The sequence below is a fragment of the Camelus ferus genome, chromosome 17 (assembly GCF_009834535.1).
Source record: "Camelus ferus isolate YT-003-E chromosome 17, BCGSAC_Cfer_1.0, whole genome shotgun sequence".
Taxonomy (NCBI): Eukaryota; Metazoa; Chordata; class Mammalia; order Artiodactyla; family Camelidae; genus Camelus; species Camelus ferus.
The window spans coordinates 19,447,401-19,460,169 of NC_045712.1; the positions used below are offsets into that span (position 1 = coordinate 19,447,401).

The following is a 12,769-nucleotide window of genomic DNA, read 5'->3' on the forward strand; positions in this document are numbered from 1 at the left end:
CCTTTAGGAAAAATATTTAAGCTTTTTTCCTCAAATCTCAAGTAATATTTTTGATATAGGACGGTGTCTTCTGTTTATCTATAGCTTTGCAGTCTTGGTTTGGTTGGCAGATATAAAAGATAAAATCATCTGTACCCTTAATAATTTTAAAATGAGAGGAGAGCTCTTTGTGGCATACCACAGGACAGTCACATAGGAGGAGCTGTGACTGGCAGGATTGGCCCAGAAACCAGTGAGTTCAGCAACTCTTCAGTTGGGTGCTTTTCAGAAGGACCTTTGTTTTTTGAGTAAAGTAGAGAAGCTTTGATCTGCTCCAATTGGCAGTGAAGTAGCATTAAAAAAAAAAAAGTTTTATTGAGATACAATTTACCCATGTAAAGTGTAAATTCAGTGATTTTTTTATTATATTCACAGTTGTGCAACTATCACCTCAATCAGTTTTAGAAAATTTTCATCACCCAAAAAGAAACTTCATACTCTATATTTCTCCTACTTACCTCTACCCTCACCCCAGCCAGCACCCCTATCCCTGGGCAGCCACCTGTCTACTTTCTGTCTCTGTGGATTTACCTATTCTGGATATTTCGTATAAGTAGAAGTGGTGTCTTTGAAGTCCATTTTGACTTGAAAGAGCCATTATGATGTAATGGTTAAGAGCACCAGCCCCAGAGGCAGACTTCTTGGGTCTAACTTCTTGTTCTTGTTACTTAGCAGATTGATTTCTTTGGATGATTACATAACCTTTCTGTGCCTTGGTTTCCTCCTCATAAACAGGAATAATAATGAGACCTACCTGAGAAGCATGAAGACCAAATAAGTTAATATATCTACAGTATTAGGACAGTGCCTTCCACAGAGTAAGCACTCAGTGAAATTGGTGCTCAGATCATACATTGAAAGGGGGAGGAAAATCACTTCTGAGGCAGAGAAAATAATGAAAATAATTTTGACCTATGATTCTGTTTGACTTCTGTTGTAAAAAACTTAGTTGTTTGGAAAAGGATGGTGGGGGAAGGTTACAGGAATTTTCTTGGTTTAAAGAGTGTGATTATTAGTTCTGTTTTCTAGGCTAGTGAAGATTATGTTAGGTTAATTAAACTGGAACTTTCCCTCAAGCTGCAGGGATTTGCTGAGCAAACTTGCTGTTTTCTTAGTACCTGCTACTTTTAAAGGAAGCATTTATGTTGCTCTTAATCAAGAACCCATGTTAAGGTGTATTTTCCTTGGAGAACCGTCATTTAACCTTAAAATTTGTGTAAATTCATCTTTATTCTTTGACTTATATCAAGAAAAAAAATCATTTCCATTAGAACTTTTCCCCATGTTAGTGTTAACAATCAGATAGCTATAGTGCATATAGCATAACTTTCAGATCTTTTTTGATCTTTATAGATCTTTAGTTTTCTTGGTGAATATATTGGGTAAGGTACTTGGAATTCAGTACAATGGTAGGTCAGTTGTGGAGTTTTATTTTAGAATTATTGAATATGACTGCTGGAAGTGACTTTAGAGATTATCTCACAATACCCCTTACTTTTTTTGACAAGGAAATTGAGAACCTTAGTTTACATGACTTCTTGGAGGCTGATTACTGACAGACCTGTGACTACATCCTATTGAGTGTGGCTCCTTTTTCCTCAGAAAATAACTCTGCCCTCATGTCCCAGTCATTTTACCTTCTTTCTTATGTAGTCATTATATTGCTTAAGTAGAGATTCACTGTCTTGTTAAATAGGCAAACTGGATGGTCATACTACCAATGTAGATTTATTTTTGATGAGATTGTAGGGTGTCAGGATTGCCTTGTCCTTCCTAGGTATTGTCTTCTGCAAGGCTAATGTGAATAACCTGCTTGCCAATCGATAATGCCTCTTTTCCTGTCCCAATAATGGTGAGGTCAGGATGGAGAACAAAGGTTTACCCAGATAAGGAGTTGGTATTATGGGAATGGAGCCTGGTAGGTAGGGATTTAAGGCTGTGAGAGCGTCATTATTTTCTTTCCAAAGCTCAGCATTCCTTACATTTTCCAGAGGCTAAACATCTCTTCCTTAAAATCGTTTGCATTTTTCTGCTATTTGTTACTAAGTGTCTCATAGAAATTAGTGTGTACTTTTCAGTGGATTCCTTCCTTCTTTCCTTCCTCCCTCCCTTCCTCCCTTCCTCTCTCCCTTCCTTTTAAATGCCTTCTAAAGAGAAAAACTGAACATCTCTATATAAATTTCCTGAACTAAAAGCTAGGAGTATTTTCCATTCTCTCAGGTCTCTTGTATTTTCCTTATTTTGAACTATCTGCTATAAAAAGTAAAGAAATTGAATTGACTCACTTTCCAGTCTGCTTTGTTTCTTCCCTTCTCCACCAAAGAAATATTAGTTTCTATATTTGCATTTAGGTGTACATACTGAGTTGCTTTTTAAAAAACTTTATCAAGTTTCTGCTTCCTTTCTTGAGAACTTCATGTGCTAAAAAAAAAATACTTCTGTGTATAGTAATAAGTAGTAAAATCTTGAGCACATTTCATATTTTATGTAATCTTATTCTAAATATAGTAACTGGGAAGAATTTGAGTGATAAGCTACTTCATGTGTCTTTTACTTTTTAGAGTATTAAGAAGTTTTTGTAATTATTGCCTGGAAGTTTGGGTAATGTTTTAAGAGATTTGATAAAATGATTATTTTTTTAAAGAGTTTGCTATATTGTTTGTTTGTTTGTTTTAAAATTCTCATTATAAAATATAAAACACATACAAGGTCAAGAAATAGAACTTTGCCAATACCTCAAAATCTGCCTCATGTCCCCTCCTAAACACTATTTCCCTCTGTCTCACCAAAGGTAACTACTATCCTGATTCTTATAGTAATGTTTCTTGCTTTTCTTTGTGGTTTATCACCCAACCATGCATTCCTAAACACTACCGTTTGCCTGCTTTAAAAAAAAAATGTGTGTGTGTGTATATATATATAAATATAAATGGATTTGAGCAATTTGTGTTCTTTTGTATTTTGCTTCTTTTGCTCATTATTATGTTTGTGAATGAACATTATATACAGTTTTCAAAAAAATTTTAATTATATAGAGAAAATGGAATAGGAAAAATAGTAAAGGGACATAGGAGTTAAGATGCATGTTTTACTAATAGGCTTGGCCTCCAGCCAACAAAGATGGCTTTGAGCAAGTCACTTGAACTCTCAGGATCTCCTTTTTCTTCTCTAAAACGTGATACAATGGGTTTAAATGATTTATAAGACCCCTTCAGCTTTAACATTTGATGAAACTGGATAAATCAGTGTTATACTGTGCTATTCTTAATTTCTTTTATCTTTGTTTTCATTAGGTTGTCTTGGAGATACCCAGTTTTGTTTTAGATTTCGACAGTCTTCTGGGAGGAGGGTGTCACTGCATTGTCTTCTGGATCAATTTGACAAAGATTTACCAGTTTACTTAAAGGTTGGAAAAGTAGTAAAAGGAGAATGTCCACGTGAGAGGAAACTTTAGAACTCAGTTACTCAGTTACCTCTTGTAGTATTCATAATTATAGTACTTTTGTCTTATTACTTACTGTATTATACTGCTAGATTTCCCGAGTCTAATTTATAAGGATTTAGTATGTGAATGAAAGAGACTTTATAAAGTTGCTTTTCTTAAAAATATATTATAATACCAATGTGAATTGTGAAATTAGAATGTTGAGGTAATTTTCTCACTTGTTAATAACTCTTTGTTTAGATGTGGAGGTGGGGTGATAGTATATGAGTAAATATCATCCAGAGTTGAAGATTCCCTGTGGTAATTCCTACCTACTTTATGATAGAATTATAGTTGTCTCTTTTTGATTTTTAAATGAGCTTTGGTTTATAGTTATGTTTATTTAAAACAATGTTAATAATTCAGATGATTCCAGAGTGTAGGTTTCTGTTTGGTACTTCACACTTACATCTCCATCAGCATGAAGAACATTTCCATCTCAATGTCCTATTAGTACATCCAAGAAGAACTTGACATCTCTTGCCTAAAATAAGCATTTATAGCTGACCTTCCTGGTTCCAGTAATGTCAGGACCCTCTCCCAGTTAGCAAAGATATACCTTTGAAATGTCTCTTTAGCCATCCCCTCCTTTCCATGGCCTTTAGCTATCACTATTAACATATTCTTTCAACTGTTGATAATGATAGTTACAATTTATCAGAGCTTTTTATGTTCTTAGCAATACGCATACATTGTATCAGTAAGCATGTATTATCTTATTAATCCTCCTTTTAGTGTTCTGAGAGAGTTCCTTTTGCAAATGAAGGAATTGAGGGCTATTGAGGATAAGAAATTTGCCCAAAGACATCCATCTCCTATCTTTTTCAGGGTAATATATCTTACACAGTGTTCCCAGCTAAAGTGTATATATCTATTACATACAATAAATAAAATATAAAATGATTACCTGTTGCTTAATGAATAAAGAACTGATGATAGTACTGTTTCCTTGTTCTCGCTTCTTAGGCCCTCCAAAATAGAGCCTTTACACCTCTCTAATTTCCAGCTTAATCTCCTTTCTATACATGTGCCATATTTGAACTAAGCTGAACTATATACTTTTTCTTGAGGTAGCTTGTATTCTTCTTTCTTTGTGTGATTTTGCTCAAACTCTTGAATCTCTAAACCTGAAATGTCTTTGTCTTTGTTTAAATCATATCCATCCTTCAATGCCCAATTCAAAAACAGCTGCCTCCAGGAACTCTTTACTGATCCCCATAGACAGAGGTAATCTCTTCCCCCTTGACCTCTTTGTAACACTTCGTGCTTTTTTCATGGTACCTGCCCTTCTTTTACATAATAGTCATTTTTGTACTTTTCTTATCCTTCTTAGGTTGTGATCTCCTTAAGGAACTGTATCTTTGTATTTTCTCTAACACAATGACTTGTTTAAAGCAGGTGGCCAATAACTATTTGTTTAAAGAGTAACAATGAAATAAGGAACTGGATCAGAGCTTATTCCTCTAGGATATAAAAATTTTTAAGTTTTTTGGAATGTAATTAGCTTTCAAAGTGTATGTTGATAAACATTCCAGTGTTTCATTATTATTGGGTAAAAATATAACTGCCCATGTAAGATTCAGATTGGCATTTAATTCCTTTTGTTTTCTCTCTGGAAATTTTGTATTAGGATATCTCATTTCAAGACTGACTCTAACTCAAAATAGAATTTGATTGTTTCCTAAATTCCATTAACTAGCACAGATTTGAATAAAGAACATAAACAGAGTAAGTTATAGGGGCTAAAATCTGACCTTAGTAGTTTAGTTATGATTATTTCATCTTCGGGCAAGTTGGCAGTTTTTTAATCTGGTAATTTTGTCAATATTGTTTCCATTGGTGGAAAACAATAATTAGCTCTTCACATATTCCTCATATCTCAGTTTGGGTTTATAAAGGAACCTGCTGTTAATAAAGGATGGCTATATATATATATATATATATATATATATTTAATTTGTCCCTTCTTTCATAGAAGGATCCTGCTTATTTTTATGGATATGTGTATTTCCGACAAGTTCGAGATAAAACTCTAAAAAGAGGCTACTTTCAGAAGGTAATTTTCATATGCACTAATACAAATATTTTTACATTGTGGTTAGAAGAATAGAAATTGTTAGAATGAACAGGCTTTAAAGTCTTTGATATATAAATTCTAGTATGTTTAAAGATAAAAATTTTTTTTTTTTTAGATTAGAGACATCTGCCCTTAGATTTTTAACTCCTGTTGAATTTTGCCTTTCCTTTCTCTGTGCTAGATTCCTGACAGTAAGTTACAGTTATTGTTATGAAACTGTTAAAACTCAGAAGAATTTGCTTAATTTTCATATTTTAGAGTAAGGGAAAGAATAGATTGTAATATAGTCACAACTATTTAAAGCCTACAGTGTCTTTTTTTGAAGAGCCAGTAAATATACTTGCTCAACGTCTTAGTCATTACTGTTCCCACTCTAAATGTACAATCTTTCTGTTTCTAAATATATGTGTGTGTGTGTGTGTTAGTTCCAGTTTAATCCCAACTAATAGGTTACCTTTTGTAACCAGGACATGCCCTCACCACTAATTGATGCTTGGTGGAAAGGTAAAAAGTAGTTTTCAAGAAAAATAGATTTTTAAAAGAAACAGCGCATAATCTGTATCTGAAGTGATCACAAGCTGTAAAGTCACAGTTTCTGAGAAAGTGGCTATGATCATTGAACTCTGAAATGTAACAGTCATAGATCTTAGTTTGAAAAAGCATCACAATGTGTACTTTCCTTATTAGGAAGAATTCATCTGGCTAATTCCTAATATTGCTTTGCTGACAATAATAGTAGCTAGGCTTTGGAAATTATCCATGACATTAGTCTGTTTAAAGGAAATTCTTTTTCCTGGAGAGCAGGCAAATCTGTGATAATGTGTTTATGCTCTTAAAATATAGTAATAAGGTTAACCTTTTTTGTATTCTGCACTGGTAGTTTTATGTTCCTTTTAACCATCCACTGTAAGAGCCTTTTTGTTTTAAAATCCATCCTTTTTGCTGAATTTGGCTTGTTAGTAATTGATTATATAAGAAATGGCAAACAAATTATAATCATAAGGAAATTTTAAACATTATTTCTTTTTTCCCTCCAGTCTTTGGTTTTGATCAGCAAACTACCTTATATTCATTTTTTTCACACTGTGCTCAAACAGATAGCACCAGAGTATTTTGAAAAGAATGAACCCTATCTGGAAGCAGGTAAGTTAAACATTGTGTGAGTCAGGTACCTTTATGAAGCAGTTTTAAAATTTTTATTGGAAATGAGTAAAAAAAAAAATTAAGAATTTTAAAGGCTTACGTTGCAAGAGGCAAAGAGCAAGTTTTGGATTTTGCTTCTTCCAAGTTTGTTTTTAAATGACAAATAAAAAAGAACATTAAAAAAAAAAGAATTTTAAGGGCTATGTGGTAGGTGTAAGATGTAGAACTACTACATCTCCTGGCATCTTCACCTATTAGTCATCAAAGACTATCTTTTATTATCTCCTTTTGCAACATAGATGGTGCCTATTTTTTAGGATAATAATAAACAAATATTGAGTTGCCAGTTTTGATACTCAGGGTACTATTAAACAGAAATCCTTATGTCACCTGATCCAGACAGAAGACCTCTGCCAGGTGGTGTGCTTTTGTAGCTAACTTCAGTGATAATAAATGAATAGGAAAGCTCCCTTTAAACCTATTATTTTGTTGTTTTCAAAAAAATGTGTTAACCAGTTTATATCCTAGAACATGTGTGTGTATCTGGTAAAATGTTATTTTAAATAATTGTACTTTTTATCTTTCATCCTTTCCAGTGTATTTTTTTTTATTTTAAAATTTATTCATGTGGTTTTTTTTAAACATTTTTTATTGATTTATAATCATTTTACAATGTTGTGTCTCCAGTGTATTTTTTTCTTCTCTATAGAAAGCAAAAGCAGAATTATTATTTTTAGTGTTCCATTTTAAATATTTTATTATTTCCACTTATACAAAGAAATATTTTACTGTATTTTTCAGCTTGTAATGATGTTGATCGATGGCCTGCCCCAGTGCCAGGGAAAACATTACACCTGCCTATTATGGGGGTAGTAATGAAGGTAATAGCTTATATTTCATTTGTCTCCTTTTGTAAAGAACTCTGGGAAGTTCACACATGAGTTTGTTTGTTTGTTTGGTTTTAAATTTTTTTGATGGGGAGGTGTAATTAGTTTTATTTATTTATTTATTTATCTATCTATTTTTTTTAATGGAAGTTCTGGGGAATGAACCTAGGACCTTATGCATGCCAAGCACACATTCTACCACTGAGCTATACCCTCCCCAACCCATGAGTTTTGCTTTTTAACTTCCTAATAATCTTCAACCCTGTATTGCTTTCACTGTTTGTCACTGATGTGATGAGTTATAAAGAAACCACAATTCATCATATTGTACAGAACCATTAGTCACACAACTCCAAGGGTCACTGGTCCCATTTTCATCCTGTAGAGTTTGCATGATGGTGTCGTTCTTATATAATACATGTGAATGTGAATGCCACCTCCTAGAATTGTGTACCTGTATGGCCCTCCAGAGATGGATGGTATTGCAGAACACTCTTAGAATCGAATATGAGTTAGTAAAATTTAAAAGAAATTAGGAAAGCCATTGGTTCTTAGTCTTAAATGATCTTTTTAATGTGTAATTTCAGACCAACATGTCCATCCCAGGGTATTGTTCTCTGTTAAGTTTTTTTTTAATATATAATGAATTAGCATTTTGCTCTCGGGCTTTGTATGAATGTGCTCTAAGTGCTTTTGCAATTCATTTTCAAGTTGGACTTATTTTTGGCAATGTTCTCTCTTTAGATTTGCTCATTTCTGTAGGATCTGTGTTCTGTTTTTTCCCTGGAAATTATCAGAAGTAGCTCAGGGTTGAGAGTTCTCATGGTCCCCTGTGAGATTTATCCCATAGTTTGGCAAGCTTAACAGGGTGTGTTTGGGTGTGTGTATATTAATGAAGCAAAGATTGGAATAATAAACAAGAAGCGGTATGTAGCGGATGTCCTTTTTCTGTTTTTCAGCACATTTGCTTCTCAGTGGGTTAGTGATTTCTTTGTGTATGGGAGTATGGAGATCTTGGTTCATTTACTTTGTGCTGTGATTAAAAATAAATATGACTTAGCAGGGAGGGTATAGCTCAGGGGTAGGGTGCATGCCTAGCATGCACAATGTCCTGGGTTCAATCCCCGGTACTTCCATTAAAATAAATAAATAAACCTAATTACTTCCCTCCAAAATTAAAAAAAAAAATTACATTAAAAATAAATATAAATTTAAAAAATAAAATAAATAAGGATGACTTTAGTTTTTAATCTCAGATAAGTATTTTTGTTTTTATGGCTTTTTAGGCATTGCTAACTCTTTCAGCGTCAGGATAGAGTGCCTCGATCCCTCATTGTCGCAGGACTCACCGGTTATAGAAAGGGCATTCTTTTGTAGCCAGAGTTAATTTCTTCTCTTTCAGGTGCGGATTCCCACATGTCATGACAAGCCTGGGACAACTCAAATAGTGCAGTTAACTCAGCAGGTAGTGTGGCACTGTGGTAGAATAATCCAGCATATATATTGTCTTTAACAGAAATTTTAAACTAGCAAATGCAGTGTTTCTTGGGTTTATATTTCTGAATATTACTGAAATATCCCATTAAATAATTTTTAATGAATTGATAATAAATGTCCTTCTGTTTCTCAGACTTTTGTTTTTCTTTATTCTTTCTCTAGTAGGCACTGGAGAACTCAGAATTTATACTGTAATTATGAGGGCAAGGAGAAAACTATCTTTTTCAGCGAGGTTTAATTCTAACAAAACCTCTTATCTTAGAATAATGGTCAGCAGATCCCTGTTTTTAGGAAGCTTAGTCAAAAGGATTCTGTAGTTACGATTGCCTTTCATTTTCCCAAAGCTACAGTTGTTCGTGGGTGGGGATGAATTTTTCATTTGAAATGATTTAACTGGTGTATTTGCACTCCCTTTCTTCTTTGAACTAAATAAAAATGGAGAGCAATAGGAAAACTAATTTTGCCTGTTACATATATATAGTATTATGGTGGTATTTCATACAGTTGAGAATTACTCTTAACATCTGACTACTGGATTAATGCTTTATCTGTGGAATCTGTGTTATCCTTGACCTTCTGCTTTGTTAGGGGAGACTGGTAAGACCCATTCTCTTTGTGGCTGCTCCTGGAGGAAGAGAATCTTAAAAGATAAATAGAGCAACATGGCTTATTGATCATGAGATAGATAGGTACATTTTAGAAATCAATTTCTGTAAATTCTAGTGACATTTTATCTATTTATTTTTTCTTTTTTATCTCTTAGGGAGACACACTTATATCTGTTATTTTACCTACTGTTCATGAGGTGGATCTTTTCAGGTAAAGAATAGAAAATTTTGTTAACTGCCTTTTCTCTTTTGCTTTGTGATACTGTTAATTTCTTTAGAAAATGAATGTTCTTATATGAAATGGGGAAAAAATGTTTTATAAATCAATGGTTCATCCCTGACTACATGTCATTTGCTTTGACTACTAGGGAAATTTGGATATGGATTGGATATTACATGGTAAAAACAAATTATTTTTTGTTTGGGTGTAAGAATGGTATTGTGATGATGTAAGAAAGTGCACTTATGTTTTAGAGATGCATTTTAAATTATTTTGAGGTGAAATGTCATGAGCTTTGTGCTTTATTTAAATATACTTCAGAAATAAATGAAATAAAAATGGCAATGCTCTTCTTCATGGATGCCCTCCTTACCCTGCTCAGGCTCTGCTCCATGCCTGATTGACCCCACATGGTTACCTACTATCCCACTCAGGCTTCTATATCCCTGCATTAGGCCACCTTTCCATGTGGATGCCATCTTCACCCTGTTGTGCTCTGACTCTTGATGCCTGGCCAGCCCCCATATGGCTGCCCTCCTTTCCCTACTTGTGCTCCTACACCTCACTGCAGGCCACTCCTCCATGCATATACCCACGTCCTACCATGGACAACCTCCTTAACCCGATGTGACTCTGACCCTCAGTACCTGCTGCCCCTCAGTGCCCCTCAAGCTTCGTGGGCTCTTGTCACCCCAAATCCGATCATCTTCACACATACACAGCTTTCTCACTACATTTGGGTTCCAACAGCCCCAACAACAAGCCACGCCCTGCATATGGATTTATACCTTATTTCACACAAGCCCTGACACCCTCTCTGGGCCAAAATCTTTCCCTCCTGGCAGAGATGCCTACCCTGCATTGTGTTGGGCTGTAGGACTGAATTGTTTAGGAAGGAAGGAGGAAGAGCTCCTTTGCATTATCCTTGAACTGTTTATTGTTTTTGTTTTTTTGCCCTTCCCTCACATTTGTCTTCTTGCCTTTTAACAGTTAAAATTAACTTTCTCTAATTTCCATCTCACAAATTTGTTTCATATTTTTATACTTAAAAGTTACTTGTATTTTTTCCTTCCCTTCCCCTTCCCTCCTTCCTCTTTCTTATGTGTGTATGTTTGCAACTGGGTAGATTGGTTATGATTTTTATAAATAGATAAGTAGTTTTTTTTTCTCTAATTGTGACTGTACTAGGGGAAAATTACTAAATAAGTAAAAATTACCAAATGTAACTTAGGCTATGTAATGTACCAGGGTTTTGTCCTATAGGCTCCTGCCTAATTGCAGAGCTACTTACAGTAACATGCAGCATTTCTTCAGGGAAAGGATCTGCCTAGAATTCATCCTGTTGTTTGACATTAGAACTCCCCCTTGTGATTTGTTCTCATCATTCTTTAGTATTAAAAAGCATTGGCTTTGAAATTAAGTACATCCAGTAAACATCCTTTGGAAAATTAATTTTTCTTATTTCCTTTGAAACATTTGAAATTTAGAAGTAGCAAAGCAATATTCTATCAAATAGATCAACTATATGGTAAAATAATTTAATAATTATCTTATATGCTTTTATTATGTGTTAGCCATTCTGTGTCAGTATATTGCATTTAATTTTGTAAAAATGAGAATGAGTAAAATTGCTGTGTATTTTTATGTGAATAAGAATAGATGTATATGTATCACCACAATTTAAAAGAATTTGTGTATAGATCAAGGTATACATCATAGCTGGAAGAATGTATATCAATGTGAAGTTTTTAGAATGATTACATAAGAACTTAAAAGAACAAGGCTGGATAAGTAACTACTTCTACTGTGTAAAACTTTCAGGTGCTTCTGCCCCGTCTTTCTCCACAGTCAGATGCTTTGGGAGCTGGTGCTGCTGGGTGAGCCCCTCGTGGTCATGGCACCGTCACCGTCGGAGTCCTCAGAGACTGTATTGGCACTTGTTAAGTGAGTGTGTTTGGTTCCTGGTGGTGACAGTTGCGGCAGTTTTCCACCTGTGATGTTTGCATCGTTACAGCACCATTTATTGATGAGAAAATCAGTTCAGGCTCCATGAGGGCTGGAACAGTGTTTTTGTTTTTCTGAGCAGTATGCACTTTCATTCACATACACTTAAGTTGGCACTTGATAAGTACCAGTTTCGTGAATGGTCAGTGGCTAGTAAAAGGCATATATAGTTACTGAATAATAGAGCCAGAATTTCACCCCATCTTCTGCCTCGAGTCCAGTGTTTTTTTAGTGAGCCATTCCTCATTACGTATTTCCATTTGTCTTTCTGGTTTCCTGAAATGAGTTTACCATGTATTGAAATAGATAAATGATCCCATTGGGGTAAACTCCGTATAGATATTTTGTAATTATTGAGTAGAGCCTTTAATTTCTGTCCTTTGTTTTACATGTTCTTCTTGCTCCACAGCTGTATTTCTCCATTAAAGTACTTCAGTGACTTCCGACCTTATTTCACTATTCATGATAGTGAATTCAAAGAATATACCACCCGTACTCAAGCCCCGTGAGTAAACAAAATGACATTCATTGACCAAGTATTACCTTTATAATCAACTTATGTATAATTATTTTTGGTAATAATTTAAAAGTTTAAATTTTGAACTTATTGGCAGATTGATTTTATAAAGGAAATATTGAGGAGCTGCTGGTAATAACTTAACATTTCAAGAGTCAGTATCTTATTTTCTTTGGATGATTTTATTTATTAGTGGAAACTGTATTGTCATTAAAGCTGTCTGACTGTACTTTCAGGTCTGTCTTCTTTCCTTACTTCAGGACATCTTACAGCATCTCTTCTTGCTGCATAAC

The 12,769-nt window shown here is 34.3% G+C and overlaps 1 protein-coding gene across 4 annotated transcripts in view; it reads left to right on the forward strand.

Moving 5' to 3' along the window:
- The window catches only part of DENND6A (DENN domain containing 6A), a 45,311-nt gene that overhangs the window by 15,054 nt on the left and 17,488 nt on the right, over positions 1 to 12,769 (forward strand). Inside the window, exons 4-11 of one of the 4 annotated variants that reach the window (XM_032458228.1) lie at positions 3,333 to 3,445; positions 5,499 to 5,579; positions 6,638 to 6,743; positions 7,545 to 7,624; positions 9,033 to 9,095; positions 9,891 to 9,946; positions 11,777 to 11,899; positions 12,369 to 12,464. In XM_032458228.1, coding sequence (XP_032314119.1) covers positions 3,333 to 3,445; positions 5,499 to 5,579; positions 6,638 to 6,743; positions 7,545 to 7,624; positions 9,033 to 9,095; positions 9,891 to 9,946; positions 11,777 to 11,899; positions 12,369 to 12,464 — 718 coding nt within the window. The other 3 variants (XM_032458229.1, XM_032458231.1, XM_032458230.1) reach the window with 3 other exon arrangements.